Source organism: Sphaeramia orbicularis, chromosome 10, assembly GCF_902148855.1.
Source record: "Sphaeramia orbicularis chromosome 10, fSphaOr1.1, whole genome shotgun sequence".
NCBI classification, from domain to species: Eukaryota; Metazoa; Chordata; class Actinopteri; order Kurtiformes; family Apogonidae; genus Sphaeramia; species Sphaeramia orbicularis.
In genome coordinates this window covers 32,818,195-32,836,580 of record NC_043966.1, presented here as the reverse complement: position 1 = coordinate 32,836,580, position 18,386 = coordinate 32,818,195, and the positions used below count along the sequence as shown (strand labels likewise).

At 41.6% G+C, this 18,386-nt stretch overlaps 1 protein-coding gene across 3 annotated transcripts in view; it reads right to left on the bottom strand.

The window, feature by feature from the left end:
• The window catches only part of unc5a (unc-5 netrin receptor A), a 155,387-nt gene that overhangs the window by 27,131 nt on the left and 109,870 nt on the right, over window positions 1-18,386 (bottom strand). For 2 of the 3 annotated variants that reach the window (XM_030145812.1, XM_030145813.1), the window contains exons 6-7: window positions 12,789-12,956; window positions 6,010-6,174 (exon numbers count right to left, since the gene is read on the bottom strand). In XM_030145812.1, coding sequence (XP_030001672.1) covers window positions 6,010-6,174; window positions 12,789-12,956 — 333 coding nt within the window. The remainder of the gene's footprint in view (window positions 1-6,009; window positions 6,175-12,788; window positions 12,957-18,386) is intronic. The other variant, XM_030145814.1, reaches the window with a different exon arrangement.

The following is an 18,386-nucleotide window of genomic DNA, read 5'->3' as shown; positions in this document are numbered from 1 at the left end:
ATAGATAGATAGATAGATAGATAGATAGATAGATAGATAGATAGATAGATAGATAGATAGATAGATAGATAGATAGATAGAGATAGATAGAGATATATATAAAAACAGTCAAATAAACACACACACACACACACACATAAAAGTGAGTCCAGTATCAATAAAATATGCAGGATGTACAGGTGACAGTAAAGTGAGTAGTTCAATGTCCTAAGTATGAGTTCCGTTAGTATTACATAGCAGCAGAATGCAATTACATTGTAAAGTGTCCATGTTTATTTGGTTTGGTTCAGAGCAGCCATGGATGCTCTGCTAAATGTTATAATTCAACAATATTTCACCAATGTTCATTTTTGGATTTGACACTGAACTGGAATAATTAGTAAATAAATAAATATTTGGTTCACATTCCAGTGACGATAGGCTGTTACTCTTCATGTCATAGTCCTGTGGGCAGGTCAGACCAATCCATTTATTCTATTGGACACCAGTTAAATATAAATAAATGTTCACACCATAAAAATCTGAACATCAGAACATGGCCTACAGTCTGTCAATCCCCAGTCGGTAACTGTCTTGATGTATGATTATCGCCTCAATGTCTTAATGTAAGGGAAAAAGAGAAAGAAAGCACTCAGTTCTGAAGCAGATTCAGAGTGTTACCTCAGTTCATTTCTGCACTGGATAAATATATCTTACGCCAGCACGTTCTTTCTCTCCCCTTGTCTTTTCACTCGTTCTCCGAGCACACAACACCCCCAAGAGAGAGAGAAAGTGGAAAAATGAAGGATTTGCTTATGAAATTCTAGCACCTCTTATTGAATGTCTCTCTCTCCGTCTCAAAAGCAAGCATGGAAACGTCTTTCTCCCAAAAGTACAGTATGAAGATGACAGCTAAACCCAGACAAACATCAATGTGTGTGCTTGGGCGAATTTGTGTGTTTTGCACGAGAATGGGATTTTCTACGGCTGTCTCCCAGGGCTGGGGGAATTTGGTGGCGTAGGTGGAGGATGCTCCTGAGGCCTTTATAGAGGGCCATTGTCCCTGGGAGCCACGGGGGCGTAGCGCTGTCAACTGAACACAGTCGAGGAGGGGACGTGCTCAGTGGCATGGCTTTGAGGGACAGAGAACAACGGCAAAGGTTAACGTGCTGCAGGCTGGCGTGGGGCGAGTTGACAACAAAAGGAGGAGGACTCAACCAGGGTGGGAGTATGTACACTGACAGAAAATTAGAATCCAAGACAGACATGAAAGTGACATAGCACATCTGATTCGCATGTTAGAAATGGACTACAACATCACCCAAAAATGACCTGATAAAAACTAGATACAGATATTTTGATTAATATCTGTGGTGATGGAAAAACCACTATGTACTTGTACTGCTCGACAGGAACCGCGCTCAACCCCGGTAATGCAGATTTGACAAGTTTTAATTGGTGTTAGTAAATCTGTGACATGAGAATGGCACAGTTAAATTAGCACAGTTCTAACAGTGATATTTAGAACAAAAGGAAAAGTGGTCAAAGAGGAATCTTGCAATGTTTTGTTTTTCTCTTGGCATTTCTCACTCGTATCGGTTTCCTTTCGTCGGAGTGTCCTTGCCTCCTTCTTTTGCTTGGAAAAATCCATGTTTTTTTTAACAAAGCTACTCAATGTACAGAAGTCTTTAAGAGGAATGCCAGAATCTGTTTTATGGGTGATTATCTCAGTACAATCTGATACCTTAAGTAGCAGGATTATATGCAGACAAGCTCCATGGCGGCTCATTGCAAAGCCAGAGATCTCATGACATATAATCAATTGTGAAACACTGGCTGAAGATAAACACAAGCTTGTGTGTTTCTTTAACATTACACAGCCATCTGCACAGAACATACTTACAGCATGAGGAGCCTTTTGGGATCCATTTACCCTTCCCCACCTCTCATCTTGTCCATTTCCATGCCTGTGCCTTTCTCCTCCAACTCCCCTCTCTGTGTCTTTTCTCAGTACCTCGGGGAAACGTAGAGGTGCTTAACAGTAAGCAGCCTGGCTAAACCTTCCACCTTCTACAATGAGCTTAAAAAAGGAGGAGAGACTATGGCTGAACCTCTCATTAAAGTGCCCAAATCCAATTGTCTTGGTGAGTCAAAAGGCCAGACAGGGTTCTGATATTTGGACTTCTAGCGCTGCAGTCTACTGAGAGATGTGCGGTCTGACTAAAGACAAAACAACAGCCATCAGCAAGGAGACAGGCACACTGGGTTTTGCTGATTGGATAAACATAGCCTTAGATTGGTCAGTTGCTGTTTACTTTCTAAGGACAAACCAAAGGCACCCAACTAGCCCTTCAGAGATCCGGTATCTCTGCTCTTCCCCCTCACATACCATTCCCGCTCCCAGACAATAAAGTCAGTCAATCACACAGTCTCTTCCTCTCTCCCTCCCTCTTTTTTTAAATTCTGTCTATAATCACTAGTGGCTTATCGTAGCATCGCTGTGTGAAGTTTTATCTGACCCACCAGGTGTCACAGCCAAACGATCCCGATGCTCACTACAAGCCTGACCAGCAACTACTCACAGCTCTTCTTGGCCCCTGGTCATCGATTTTCATGATGGCAGCCAATAAGTGAAAGGACATCCATCACACTTTAATTGACGTGGCTAATCACGTTTTATAATTGGATGGGCTTTCCTTTACTCTGCCTTTAAAGTGCCCTCTCTCTTTTTCGCACACATGCCAATTTACCTCTCTTCGTCTCTGTTTCCTGTCGCTCCATCGCTCATTTCCACCCGATATAATTGCAGAAGTTCTGATTCTGTTTGTGTGATTGACAGCCGCCTGCAGATAATCTGCAGACGTGATGAGACGCTTCTAGAGCTGACCCCAGGCCAATCTCAGTTGGTTCCCTCTACTTTTGCTTTCAGTCCAGCACCTCAGACCAGCTCCAGGGCTGGCTGGTTAGGGATCAGTTTCTGACTCTAGATGGGCCGGTATAGACTTATAATTCATCTCCTCTGAGGCGATGTATGAGGCTCCTGTTGAAGTTTGGACTCTTGCAGCATTGGCAGTCAGCACAATACTCCTTCCTGATAGGCCTCAACTCTCTCTACCTGCTCTTTCTCTCTCCTGCATTGATAAATAAAAGCTTTTCCGCCTTCCTCGCCTCTTCCCTGGGCATTTATCAAGAGACCTGAGAATATATCTCATCCCATGGCCAATCCCAGTCACACGCCCGAAGATGAATAACACTGGAGTTCTTAAGGTCAGGGAAATATGGCTACTAAAACTCTCAAAGTGAACGTGACCATTACTATCGCCACAATACAGTCATCCCATCCCTCAGCAAGTCCATGTGAAATATGACCCAAAATAAACGTTCTGCCGTTTTTCATGTAGCCTGTGACCCCGCTCTGACAAACAAACCCATGACAAAAACATCAGCTGCTGCTCCAACAAATTAGCCCCCAAATTCAACCCCATCTACATTTAAAGACAGAATAATAAAGTAGTTTAATTTCTCAAAACCCCAAATTGGGATGCTGCTACAAATTAACTTCATTACAAACACTGAGCTGAATAATTGTTTTTATGTTGTCTTAATTTCCCGTGTCTGATAATATGAGCACCATTATTTTTCCCGCAATCCCTTTTGTGCCCTTTAACACCTGTCTGCCATTTTGGCTCTGGCACACCGCCAAAAAAGTGTATTATTTCCCTGCACAGATTTTGCATTGCTTCATCTCAGGCTTCACGTGTTTGCTTTATGAAAATGATCCCGCCTTGGTCAGATCTGTTTATTCTAGGGATGTAACACAGAGCTTGGTGCTGCACACTGATTTAAATATGCATATATGCAGTACCCCAAACAATAACACTGTCTAACATTTGCCATTTTTGGCCTAATAAGGGGGATTAAAGATGTTTGTGAGGTCGTCACGCAGAGGATGTCCTTTGTTGCAAAGTAACTAGTAGCACTCTGCAGCTGTATTGTTGGATTATACAGTTAGAGAGGGGTGGCTTTTGTTCCAGGGGGAAGTTTTCCTTCTCAGCTAATAGCCTGCAGACATGGTTGAAGTATGGCACTTGCTGACAAACCAAAATCATCTTGCTATTTTGCTTATTATACTTCACACAGCAATTGTCTATAGAAACACATCTGCTGGGAACAGATTGGGACAGGCATTCTTCAGAGGCCAGTGCAACGCCTTGCACTGTCAGTGTAAATACCGAGTGACTGTGTATGTCTGTGTGGGTCTGAGGTACAATGACTGGCATCTTTGTGTATATATCTTGCCTCCTCTGGGGAGGAGCTGCTGACCTTTGATGATGGGCCGACTGAGCTTCCTGGTTCACTGCATCAGGCAAACTCGGCTATGGGTTGATACGTGCACATGCACGTACACAAGCGCAGACACACACTCACACAACGCTTACACATATACAACATTCACATACAGTAGATCTAAGCAGATATTCTGAAGCCCTTTCCACCCCCAACTCTCCATGCATCGGTCCATCTGATCACATCAATCAGGACAAGATACATAATTCACTTTATTAATTCGCTGGCCCATGTTAACTGAATCCCCATTAAAACCCAGTGTTTACCATGCAGATCAGCCAAGAGCACACTATTTATAACATGTTCTCTATGAGATGCCACCCTGAGACTCATCATTTCTGGATGGGAAGCAGCAATATCTTTGTGTCTTTGATATCTGTAGGGAGCGACAGAGCTCTCGCTTCATGTCCATCTGGTCGGCATTGGACCCTGTGGTGCCGCTTTCCACTCAGCTGCCGGCTCAGCTGTGTGAGCTTTGCGGTTTCAAATCCTGACAGTACGCATATAATGGCACATGGAGAGCAGCAGCACAGTGATGCAATACACATTTTACATGGAACTATACATACACGCTACATCAGACTTGGGAAATAAAGTACAAATACTCTGTTGTGCTTAGCTGGAGTTTTCAGGTATAGGTATGTATATGTATGTATGTGTGTGTGTATATATATATATATATATATATATATATATATATATATATATATATATATATACACATACATCTCAACATGTTTTGAGCTGTTGTAATTGAAAAGTAATTTGCACATTTGACTGAAGTTAATGTTCAAAATGCTTTTTTTTTTTTTTTCCATTTATTTTATTTGACGTTAGAATGGTTTGAGACATGACATTCAGTTACATTTGTACAAAAAGCTCTGGCTGAAATGTCCTTCGGATGCCTATATTTTTTCACTTTCACTGCAGTAAAGAAGCTGAATCAGTACGTGTACTTTTACCAGAGACCCTTTGTGTATCTGTACTTCTCCTGGAGTAAGGAATCCATGGACTTTCTCAATTTATGCACAACCTACAAACCTTAGCTTTATGTGTCTTCACAGTTAGTTTGACCCCTAGCATGAGCAGGTTGTTATTTAACTTCAAACTAATAGTTTGAGAACATAAGAACACTGACATCGACCATACTAATGGTAATGAGATCCTGTTGCCTGTAAATGCACACAGGTGGGAAGAGGCAGCAACAGTTCATAGATAAGTCCTCTGCAAGTACAGCCTCTTCTTACACATTATTCCTACATGAACCTTTTGAACCAGAACAGCCTCTACTTTCTAAGACATATTTATCACAGGAAGTTGATGCCATTTGAAGGCATATGTTATTTGATCTGGAGGAGGATGCCTTTACTCTGCTTGCCAATGTGGTGAATGATTTCAAATGTAAAACAAAACAGAAAAATGAAAGAAAAATCCGATCCATTTCTATAGCTCTGTTGTAGAAACAATCTGCACTAACAATGTACATTCTGTTTTGAGCTTTGAGTGCCTGTGTAGTTTGTTTTTGTTCCTGGTTACAAGACTGACACCCTCAGCTATCATAAGCAAACACACAAATAACTAAAACCACACACCCCAATAATCCTTTAGCAGAAACATTGCCATAGAAAATGTGAAGTTAAACACAGAGTGTGGTTTGCAGTGTGTGGGTGGTAGTGCACTCACTCTGCGGGCACTGCTCGCTGGTACAGTTGAGAGACTGGAGGTCGAGCCCTTGGCATTCTTTGCCCCCGGTGCCAGGTGAAGGCTGGGTGCACTCCCTGGTCCTCCACATCGAACAGTCTGCACCGCACGCCGACCACTTGCTCCACTCACTCCAGCCTCCGTCCACTACAACACATAACAATAAAAAAAAGCATGGTTTACAACACACACACACAAACTGCGGCAACTCTGATTCACTTCAAACATTTATATTTTAGTTCACAGGGAAAAAAAAGTATTGATCAAAACCTGAAAAGTTTTGATAAAACAAGCCTGAACTTTTGGAAAGAGTATGAACTGTTAAAAGTCTACACTGTAAAGTTCAGATGCAGCTGTGGTGTAACAGCAGTGGTGTATTTGTGTGTGAGATGAGAACTGGAGGAATACTCTGTTACCATCCAGTGCAAATCAACTTGCTCTAAAATGGAAACCTAGTAGGGAAAGCATCATAAAGACATGCAAATCCACTTGCACACACAAACGCAAAAGGAAACCAAAGCGTGTCTAACTGCTGACGGGAGCCATATTGTCTCCATTTTGCTATCTTTGTTTATTTTCAACATGGAAATCAGATGCAGCTAAACTAAAGCCCACTATGAGTTTATAGAGGTGCTGAGACCTGGCAGACCTTGCTGACAACAAACTAAATCTGCACAGTAAGAAGTGTTTGGCCCCTGGGAATTGGACCCTGTGGTCTACTGCATGACATTCACACAAACACATGTGTACACAAATATTTCTGTTCTCATTAGAATAGATGTTTGCCTGAAGGAAAATGTGCCCCCCCCCCCCAAACTGGCTGCTGTTCAAGAAACATGGGCAACGTTATATCTGGTGTGTATTTAATGTAAGACACAATGCAGGTGGTATTACTTGAAACAGAAACAGATGAACATTACACCTGCACCTCCATAACTTCAAACACAAAACCATCAGCGTGAGGAAAAATGACACAAATGGAAATAGGCTGGTAATAGTTCTGAATGTACCCTGCTGTAAGAAATAGCAGCTTTACCACATGAAGGCAGAGAGGCCATTTTGCAAAGGTGGGGGTAATTTGGCATCCTGGCCGTGGGGGGCGTCGGCTGGGAGTGATATTGAGAGTGACACAGCGCCAGGCCTGGGGAAGGTTACCATAGGGCTAATGGGAAAAAGAGCAGTAATGAGCTCTCATGGGGGAAAAATGCCACTGTCTCGCTCTTTCTCTCTCCCAAATGTAAGGGTGAAGGGGACCAGACGAGTAACACCAGAGCTGCACACACACTCACATCCAGTAGGTGTACGCCTCAGTGACAGCAGCAACCCTCCTTCCCGACTGACCTAAGGGTAGGGAAACCTTAGTGCTCATTAATCCTGGCAATAAAGAGTGCAGGGGGCATGACCTCCAGAGAGCAGGTTTGACCTATTGCAGGTCAGAGCCTTTGGTTAATAAAACATAAATGAAATGGTGAGATGTTACTGAAAGTGGAATTCATGTTATTGCATCAGCGTACAACGTAATGTTATTTGGTTTTAGAACGAGTCCCTGACAGGAAAAGCAGCCGAAAGGTGATGAGTGTGTGTATGTGTGTGAGCGTAGAAGACCAGGTGTGTGAATAAAAGCCTGCTCTCACACTCGGTGCTTGTCCTGGAATGATTGCTCGAGAATGTGAGTGTTTTGTGTCTGTGTGGAGGGATGCTGACACAGCTCGAGCCTCTTTGCAGTCAGATCCATTTGGCAGAGAGAGCAGAACCAATCAGATAATTGTCCTTGTTTGGCATTGAGTGGACCCATCCGTGGGCCAGTGGGCTGATTATCCAGGCTGGGAATGAGAATGATTGAATAGCAAATTACATCCTAATGAATATATTATGTCGCCCCTCAGTTTATCCACACCACTGTGAAATAAAGAGATGAGATCAACATCTGCCCTGATGAGGTGATGAAATTCTTCTTCTCTTTCCCACCACAAAGCAAGACTAATGGCCATGCAAATAAGATTTTCAAACAAGTAGATTGGAGTGGAAACGGGGTACTGCTCACAAGAATGTGGATGAGACACAAGCACTAAGATGCATAGCTTAGAAAAAAAAAAAAATCAAAGAAAGATGAAGGTGCAAAACAGTTCTTGATGGCTGACTAAACATATGTTGCAAATATATCAGAAATAGAAAAGGGTTTTCACAAGGCGTGACAAAAGAAATATACAAAAGCATAAAAAGGAGCTTTCACTAGCCATTTTCTTTGTATACAGTATATACAAAAAAAATTACACTTTCCCATAATATCCTTTTTTCAAATTAAAGACTTACACCAGAGCCAAACCTCATCCCATTATTTTTCAGAATCCATAGAAGAAAATTGTTATCCACAGCCACAGTTTTTCCTTATCAAATCCCCAGAAAGAGATTGTTAGCACCACTGCAAAAGGCAGCACAGCTGATTTTCAATCATGCAGCACCACAGGTTTTAGGTCAGGCAGGTCTCTGAGGAGGAACAGTAATACAATAGCCCAGTGGCAAGCCCCCATTTGGACATGTTATCAAGGAGACAAGCAAAAGGACCCCAGCCATTCTCTGCAGGTCGGTAGGTGGGCCTTTTTGAAGCTTTTCTGTTCAAAATTACAATGGCTACTGATGGACACAGTCCGAGATCATCGGACACCCATGGCTTCTGTGTCCTTGAGGGGAACACAAGGAGGTAGACAAGTACCACTGAGACCAGCAGGCTGCCCCTCTGCTCCCTCTGTCCTGTCAACACATGTGTGCACCGTAACCACACCTAATCCCACTGTTGTTATGGCCGATGGAAAAAAAAAAAAAAAACACACAGAAAACCGCAGACCTGTGGAGGGGGCGGATAGTTCATCCACAGAAGTGGCAGATGCAACAGAGATTAATCACCACATCTTATTCTGTATTTCTGACACATTCAATACATTTGAAAAATCTATTTCTTCTTGCTGATTGTGATGCAGTACAAAATCAATAACTGAACAAAGAAGTCTCTGCTCCCTTATGTTAACAACACCACTAGAATAAACTGATACTGAGACAGAATGAGATATGAAGAGAATCCGCCAAAACAAATGGCACTGAATGATTAAGAACAGCACTGATGCAAGGCTGTCACCAGATGGCCACCATCTTTTTTTGTAGTGAACTAATGCGTTTTGTCAGATTTATTAGCCATACCCTTTATTTATTCCTTGGATAAAATATAGAGTCTCCAAAATAATCTCTGATAATATTCAGACATACACAAATGCCTGCTTTCAAAGTAGATTCAGACATTTCCCTGCAGCACACAATGTAGACATACAGGTTCTAACGTGGAAGTGTACAACATGTACATCCACATACACACATCTACAAGTGCACACACAAAAATACAGCAGCCTCGAGTCTGTTTAATCTCCATGTAGGAGAATTCTCTCGACTCCTCTGGCAAGCCTGAGGGATCAGTACATTATTTAAATAATTCATACAAGGCTGAGATCTCTTCAGGTGGTTTGTTGTTTTCTAACATCAGCCAACAGTTCAATTCATTTGTGTAGGGCAGGTGTAACCTTGTTTACTTCCCAAACTGGGGAATGACTATTTACTGCTGGCTCAAGTTGTGTGTATCTTAGCTGAAAAATGTTGGCGCCGGTTGACATTTTGCCACGACTTTTGGCTCTGACCGCAGGAACAGAGTCAATTAAAGGGTGAGGGATGGACTGCAGAATTATGTGGGATACATCAGTGGGATATCATGAGATGGATACGGGAGAAAAGGGAAGATACAGAAAGAGTGAAGAGAAATGGAGATAAGCTTTTGCATAGTTTGGCTACTCGCTGTCTCAAGTGTTGATCTGCTCTGCTCTGAGCCTCAGGCTTTAGCCTCAGCCGCCTCCTCCTCCTCCTCCTCCTCCTCCTCCACAGCTCCCTGTGTCTCTCTCAGCATGGAGCCCATCTGATCTGCCACACAGGCCTCCGCCAACTCTCATTAAACACTTTGGAGACTTAGACAAAAATACAGATGAGCCTCTCTTGCTTCACACTTTCCCGATGAGATGTGGGAGATCACATTTAGATACAAGAGTCATAGCGAACAGACATGTGGAGAGTTCTGCTGCTGAACAGGATGCTAGATAGTGTCAGTCTGTGGAGGCTCATATGACGTACTGTATGTATAGAAAAACCTACAGTATGTCTCTGTAGCTGTAACTAAGCACTGATCTGAGGGAATTGGGCTACATTTTCAAAAAATGGAGCAGTATATGGCCATTGGCATTGTAGCAAGAATTACAATATAAAGACTAAGCTGGGCAATGCAAGGACAAATGATATCCTCTGCATCAAATGTGAAATGATTACTTTCCACTGAATATCTATTCAGCTGACAGCCTCTGTTTACCCCCAAAGGAAGAATACACCAAATCCAAGAGGCCATCAATGTGCTTCAAATAAGCAGCAACCACAAATTATACAATATAAGCAGCAGCAAAACAAAATGTATTTTTTTTTATCCTTTTCAAGTTAGTTAAATGCACAGGAGAGCTAATAATCAACAAAGAATCTTAGTCTAGATAATTAATGAACTCTTGAAACAAGACCAGAATTAAATCATACAATTTTTAAAATGCAGTTCAACAAACAAAGGCACTGTAGGAAAAAAAGTCTCTCAAGGCTGACATAAAAAAATAAAGAACACTGCTTCTGAATTCAAATGTCAGCCATGTCTGAATAAATAACATGATGTCTATCTGCGGCATTACTGTTCGCTGTGTAATTCAATGTTCTCTAGTCTCTTTCTTCTGAAATGGTCTGAAATCACCATCTACTGTGCATCTAGTGGATTAGACCTGCAAAGGCTACAAGCGCAGTGATAATTAAAAGTTGTTATCCAGCTTGGAGGGATGCTCTGTGCTAGACTGATCTCATCTGTCGACTGACTCTTACACGAGGGTGACAATTTGTGCATTCAGGCTGATGATTTATACATGTGTTAATCATGTATTTAATGAATCAAAGAGAAGACATAGATACATTTTGAGTATGTCGTTGCTAGGCTGTGTGTGTGCTTGGTGACGTGATGGGAGAAGTCAGTTCATCTTGGGGGACTTCAGAGAAATGTCGTTAAGTCCACAACAGGGTTGCAGCGCCACTTGTGATTGGAAACAACAACCCATCATCCCCAGGCTCTGGCATAGTGGACCTTGGCCTTGAGGGGAACCCTCACTGGGTGGACACAGCTGGGGCCATCTCTGCTGCTGATATTCTCTGTGAGACAGGTAACAAGTGAGAACGAGGCTGAGAATACCCTCTGTTTCCAAACAAGAGGGCTGATAGAGGTGTGAGAGGGGTCATGTCACTGTAGTGCCTCACATCATGAAAAAAAAGGAGTTCTTTTTCTGCCCAAGTCTCTATGAAGTGTGTTCATAGGGCACAATGCAATTTCTGTCACAGCACCCAAAGGGTTGAAATTACACACTTTCTCCTTGTGGGGCAAGACAGAGATAGAGGAGGGTGGAGTTTGGTCTAACAATAGCAGCTTGGACTGACATTAATCTCTTTAAGCTCATGGAGGTCAGTATCCTGCTTTGCTATGGGGGGATGTCAAGCATCCCTGGACACCCCTCTAATTCCATTACTCGTTGCTCCAGCGCTAATAATTCCAAATCCATCCAGATAGTGTCCTGACGGAACGTCATGCATTTCTGTGTTTCCTTTGTCTTCCTCCTCCTGCTGTATTCCAGTGGGCCATGTTACTTACACTGATGCTTGACATCTAGTGATGTCTTTACATGGGAGATGTGTAACATAACACCCTGATTCACTGAGGAAGATAACCTCTGTTTTAGGCAGGGAGAAGCTGTCACTGCCAGAGGTGTTGGATTTCCCTCTCTGCTATTTACCGAGCGTGGGAGATTTCTCCTGCGGTCAGCATGGCTGCAGAGCCCCAGCTATATGTCCACAGACTGATCTGCTGGCAGCAAAACAGCTGTCTCTTGTAAACATTCAGGCTCACTGCTTCTTTCTCAGTTTTCTCCCACTCTGTGCTTTGTCCCTGCCTTTCTTACACTGTATCTGATTCCATCTGTCTCCATCCCTGCTTCCACCTTACACCTCCTTTTTCCTATCCAGCTCTCTCTCACTATCTCTCTCCCTCTGTCAGGGGGCTAATGTGGGACTGCAAATGAAGCAGCTTGACTTCCATCTCAGGCTACCAGAGATCAATATGTGTTGCTCAGTATCAGGCAGGACACTCTCTGCCTCTCACAAGGGAGAACAGGAAGGCAAATGAAACGCCCTCAACTCTTAACACATAAACATGGCACAGAGGCCACAATAATTCAGCTTTTTATTGCCTATATTTACTACATAGCTTGAGCAGCAAACAATAACAAATGTAGTCGGTGGTCTGACACAGTGCCATGGCTGGGACCGTGTCTCTTAAAGCAGACAGGTCTGTGAAATCAAAGAGGGGTCTGCTGAGAGCCCAGAAGATAAAGAGATATGTGAACAAAGCGTGATGATAGTAAATCACATTTGGGATGAGGCTCACTGTGAAGACTAATAGGCTCTGACACTGCCGTGCAAGTGAACTAATTGCAGGAAACAACAGAAGCACTGGCATCTAAGTAAAAACCTGGAGGTACTGGTGCAAAAGGGCAGCCAAAATAAAGATGAAACGATGACTTCTGGATGCAAAAAATGCAAAAAGGAAGCCACAGGAAGCCAAGCGCCACAGGACAAACGGGGTTGCCTGGAGTTACCTGGACAGGTGGCCACGCAGGCACTTTTCTGGACGTTCTGCCCCTCACAGGATGTGCCTCCATTCAGTGGCGTGGGGTTGGTGCAGCTCCGACTCCTCTTCTGCCAGCCACGCCCACACACAGCACTGCAGGACGACCAGGTGGTCCATGTGGACCAGCCGCCGTTGACTGTCAGATCAGCACCCGAGAATGGAAGGGTGAGGGAGGGAGAAGGTTTGGAGGGAGGGAGGGATGGATGAAGGGACAGAGCAGCCAGGATTACCCGACATGCACTACGGAAAAGAGGTGTGTTGTGCTACAAAAATCGTGACTGCTGTTACTCTTTCAGTTCCTGCACTGCAAGGTGAACTAATGGAAGAGCAAAAGCAAAAGAGGCTGCTTCCTGTGTTGGAATTACAGCAAACTGCAGGGAAAACAAAAAAAGCTTCAACAGGGAGCAGAAAATACCATGACAGCCTGCCATCTTTGGCCACATCTTTAGGAACTAGTGGAGACTTGATAAATCCCTCCAAAGTCAACCAAAGCAATTTGAGGACATTAAACAAAACAGGATAGGTCTAACAGGTCTAATACAGGATAAGGATAATGAGTGTACACATATGCCATTTAAAGGGAACTGCTCATACAGAAAATGCATAAAATCAACACCTACTCTTGAATTGCCAACAGTCAAATATAAATACATCATGGTTGTCACAGTAATATTGTCAGGTTTTGTCCTTCACACATGCATCACTCATTTTACATGTGTCATAACATGTCATTCCTCTGCTGAGGTTTGTTTGAATAAAAGTGAATACTCTATGCTCTAGTTGAAGTTGAACCAGTTCAAGAACTGCACACCTAATTCCTGTTACTGCAGCTTCCTGCTGAGCCACTACCTGTGGTTTGAACTTGAATCTATTGATACATAATTGGTGTTCTACCATTCGATCATGGCAAGTGATTAAATCAAATCACGCTGGTTTATTTATAACCACCTCTTTCCTCTATACATTGTAAGTGCCAGCTCGTGTATGTGTCAGCTTACAAGATAAGATTCCTGATTTATTGACCTGAACAGCAAAGTCGCTGTTGCTTCTCTGTACATACTTCCTTCCTAATTTCCCCCTAACTCTTTCCTCTGCTTGTCGTGGCTGAATCATTTCCTTGCCCTCTCTATGCGATTGATTGCCCGCCACAGTGAGGTAAATTGCTAAGCAACTCGGCCTCTGATTACCTCTTAGCACAGAGTGCAGTCACACCAGCCAGGCCTTGTTAAAATGCATCTCTGGCCCCCTGTTGAACCCCCTTTTGAAAAGTAGAGGTTATTTCGACTGGCTACAGCTAGCTATATCCACTAGCATGGTAGATTCTCATACATTGAGCTATACAATTCCTTCGTTTTGGCTTTAGAGTACTTTAAATGAATGGCAGTAACGGCTGTTAGTAAGACCTACGCAAATGTTGTAGAGGTAATTTTGTTCCTTTGCAAAGCACATAATAGGGAAAAACACTGAATAACATTGTACCTCTGTTTTCACAATTTCTCAGGTCAAACAGAGCCATTATCTGTAGAAGACAGGTGAACAATGAGTATATGTACTCTTGCCCTCTTTGACTTCAGATTTATACACACCTAATCAAAATTTCAAGAACAGTTGAAAAATTGCCTGAATTTATATTTTCCACTGTTGGATCTTAAGAAGGTTCTAAGTAGAGTTTCAAAATGCAAAAAGAGGAAATGGGAGTGAGACAAAAAAAAAACTGAGTAAGCAATTTATTGAAAACAACAATTAGACTGAAATAGGCTGTTCATCAGCCAATCAAAAGTTTAAGGCCACAGCCTTTACAAGCCAAAATCTGCACAAAAATGTGGATTCATTGTCATTTTCTGTCAGGTATTCACACTGTCATGACCTCCTGATGGCAAAGGCAAAAAAGCTTTCTCTCTTTGAACATGGTTGGATTGTTGCGCTCCATAAGCAAGGCCTCTCGCAATGCGCCATTGCTGCTGGGGTTGGACGCAGTAAGATAGTTATTTTGAATGTCTTAAAAGATCCTGGGGGTTATGGAACAACAAAGGCAAGTGGCAGACCCAAAAAAATTTCACTGGCGCTGAGCCGAAGGATCCAATTAGCTGTCCGTCAAGACATGGAACGATCCTCGACCCAAATTAAGGCCGTTACAGGTGTCGACTGCAGCCCAATAACCATCAAAAGTCATCTGCCAGAGAAGGGCTTTAAGAACAAAAAATGTCTTCAAAGGCCTTGTCTCCTTTTATGCCACAATATTGCCCGTTTGGACTTTGCAAGAGAGCACCAAACATGGGACCTTGAAAGATGGAAGAAAGTTTTATTCTCTGATGAGAAAAATTTAACCTTGACTGTCCTGATGGTTTCCAACTTTACTGGTATGACAAGGAGATCCCACTGGAGATGTTTTCTAGGCAGTGGCCCAGTGGTGGGGGCGTGGCCATCATGATCTGGGGTGCTTTTTCCTTCAGTGGAACAATGGAGCTTCAGGTTGTGCAGGGGCATCAAACGGTGGCTGGCTATGTGGAGATGTTGCAGGGGGCATCCCTCATGACTGAGGGCCCTGGTCTGTGGTAATGACTGGGTTTAAAAACAGGACAACGCTGCAGTTCACTATGCCCATTCATTATGCATTTTTGATCGGTTGATGAACAGCCTATTTCAGTTTAATTATTGTTTTCAATAATTGCTTACTCAAATTTTATTTGGCAATGGCTACTGCCACAGTACTGTGGCATGAAATATTGGTTTGTCTATTGCTACAGACCCAAACAAATGTTAGCATTTGTATTAGAGCCAGTCATGGATACTGTTACATGAACTCATTAGCCTCTGTTGCCACAGTACTGTGATGACATATGGCGTATACTTCAGTGCATTCTTTTGTGCATTATGCTACCACAATACTGTGGCAATTGATGGAAGAAACGACAAATTACTGATAGTATACAATAGGAATTATTGTTGTAAATGTTCTATATCTTGTTGTTTTATGGTGTTCTTTGCTCTGTGCAGTCAGTGAGATTGAGGCTGGAGAAGGTGGGTGAGCTACATGTTAGATGCGGCAGTGTGCCGTGTTACCTCTCAGTTCTGTGTCAGTTCAGTGTATTGAGTACTGTGCTCTGACTTCTATACTCTGAAAGTTGTCCCAGTGGCTGATTTATATCAATGTTGGATTTACCTACCGGCGCCCTCATCGCCACGCCTGCCGTTTGAAAATCTGCAGAAAAAAAAAATGCTTCTTTGACCAGGAATCAAACCCAAGTCTTCTGCATTGCAGTCCAAAGCATTATCTTTTGAGCTAAATCTCTGCTGTTTGTCAGTTTGACCTATTTGCTATCTGATTGCTTTGGTACTTTTCAGGATGTCATAAGTTACCAGTCTATACATGATATAACGAGGGCGTTGATTGGCTTTGTGTCAATAGCCACTTCAATTGTTTTTGTCTCACTCCCATTTCTTCTTTTTGCATCTTGAATCTCTATTTAGAACCTTCTTAAGATCCAACAGTTTAAAATGTAAATTCTTGCAATTTTTCATCTGGTCTTAAAATTTCGATCAGGAGTATACTTTAAAATCCACAGTCAGGCTTTTGACAACAAACTAATCAGTTATAATCAAGAAATTGAAGTGTTGCATGTTTCTATTTGACTGCTGGAGGCTTCAAGGGCTGTATGATAATATGTATTTGTACTGCATGCTCTAAATTAACACATTTCATTTGAAACCATTCACCGTGACAGAAGAGCGTATGCCTCAACCTCGACATTTGCAGTGCTATTTAAATGTTTGGACCCCCTTCAGCGACGGCACAGTTTGTTGTGCTTTAAGATGATCCCAAAACAAAATAATATTTGGAGTGATTTTTAGCATGATCTATCATATTTTATAACCTTCACATTGAATATATTAAAGTTTGAAAGTCAGTAGAAAAGATATAAGTATATATATATATATATATATATATATATATATATATATTTTTTTTTTTTTTTTTTTTTTTTTTTTTTTTCTTTCTAAATGTTATATGATTATTTATATACTTACTTGAAAAAAAATATATATATATACATATACACACATATACATACATATATATATACATACACACACACATATATATATACATACACACACACATATATATATATATATATATATACATACATATATATACATATATACATATACATATATACACATATATACATATACATATATACACATATATATACATATACACATATACATATACATATACACATATATATATATATATATATATATATATATATATATATATATACATATACATATATATACATATATACACATATATATACATATATACATATATATATACATATATACACATATATACACATATATACATACATATATATACACATATATACATACATACATACATATATATACACATATATACATACATACATACATACATACATACTAGGGCTGCACGATTTTGGCAAAAAAAAATCCCGATTTTTTCCTCTAAAAACTTGATTTTCGATTTTGATTTAGATTTTTGGGTAAAACTACAAAAGACAACAGAAGTCAGCATGTCGTTTTCGTGAGCAGCCCACAATGCAAGGCACTGCTCTAACCTCAAATCTGTGATGGTATCACGTGATGAACCCACAGAAATTTATTTTTTCTTAATTAAATCTTTATTGAATGAAATAGAGTATACAAACAATGTATGCAACAAGAAAATAACATAAGTTTGCCAGGGGGAATACACTATAATACAATGTCCAAATCAGAGCAAATACTTATGTTTTTTATAGCCTTTTTGTTTCCAGATTTATCTAACAGCTTTAAATAAAGTTCAACATCTTTCAAAAAATAAATATTTGTTTTTGTGTTACAGAACTTACATTTGTGAATGAAAAATTTAGCAAGTAAGAGGACTAAATTAATTATTTAAATTTTTATATATATATATATATATATATATATATATATATACATATATGTGTGTGTTGTTGTTGTTGTTTTTTTAAATTTTATTTATTGATTTATTTTTTCCTGGGTATCTGGGCCCACAGAAGTGATACCAATGTAAGTCAGTGACAGGCATCAGTCGTGCGTGCGTGCGTGCGTGGACCAGGTTAATATAAGTGATCCACATGCGGTTCTGTTTAAACTGAGGGATCCGTGCGTGGAATAGACTGACCCAGGACACGCTGGAGGGATTCTATCCTGGAGCGGGTGGATGTGTGTGGGCACAGGGCTGTGTGGGCTCCTCTGCTGAGGCTGATGACCCCGAGACCCGGACCCGGATCGGAAGAAGACAGTACGGTACGGATCCGGGACAACGGAAGATGAGTGATCCGCATGCAGTTCTATTTCAGTTGCGGGATCCGTGCGTGAAGCCACGGCTTACATTGGTATAAGTACTGTGGGCTCATGAACACATTTAAAGTCCGGCCATTGCACGGAGTTCTGTGACAGACCGCTGTCACTGATAGGAGGAGGAGCCTACGGGAGCCCGCAAGCGCACGGCCCGCAGGCACGAGAGAGATGAAATCGATTTTACCATTTCCCTTTTTTAAAAATC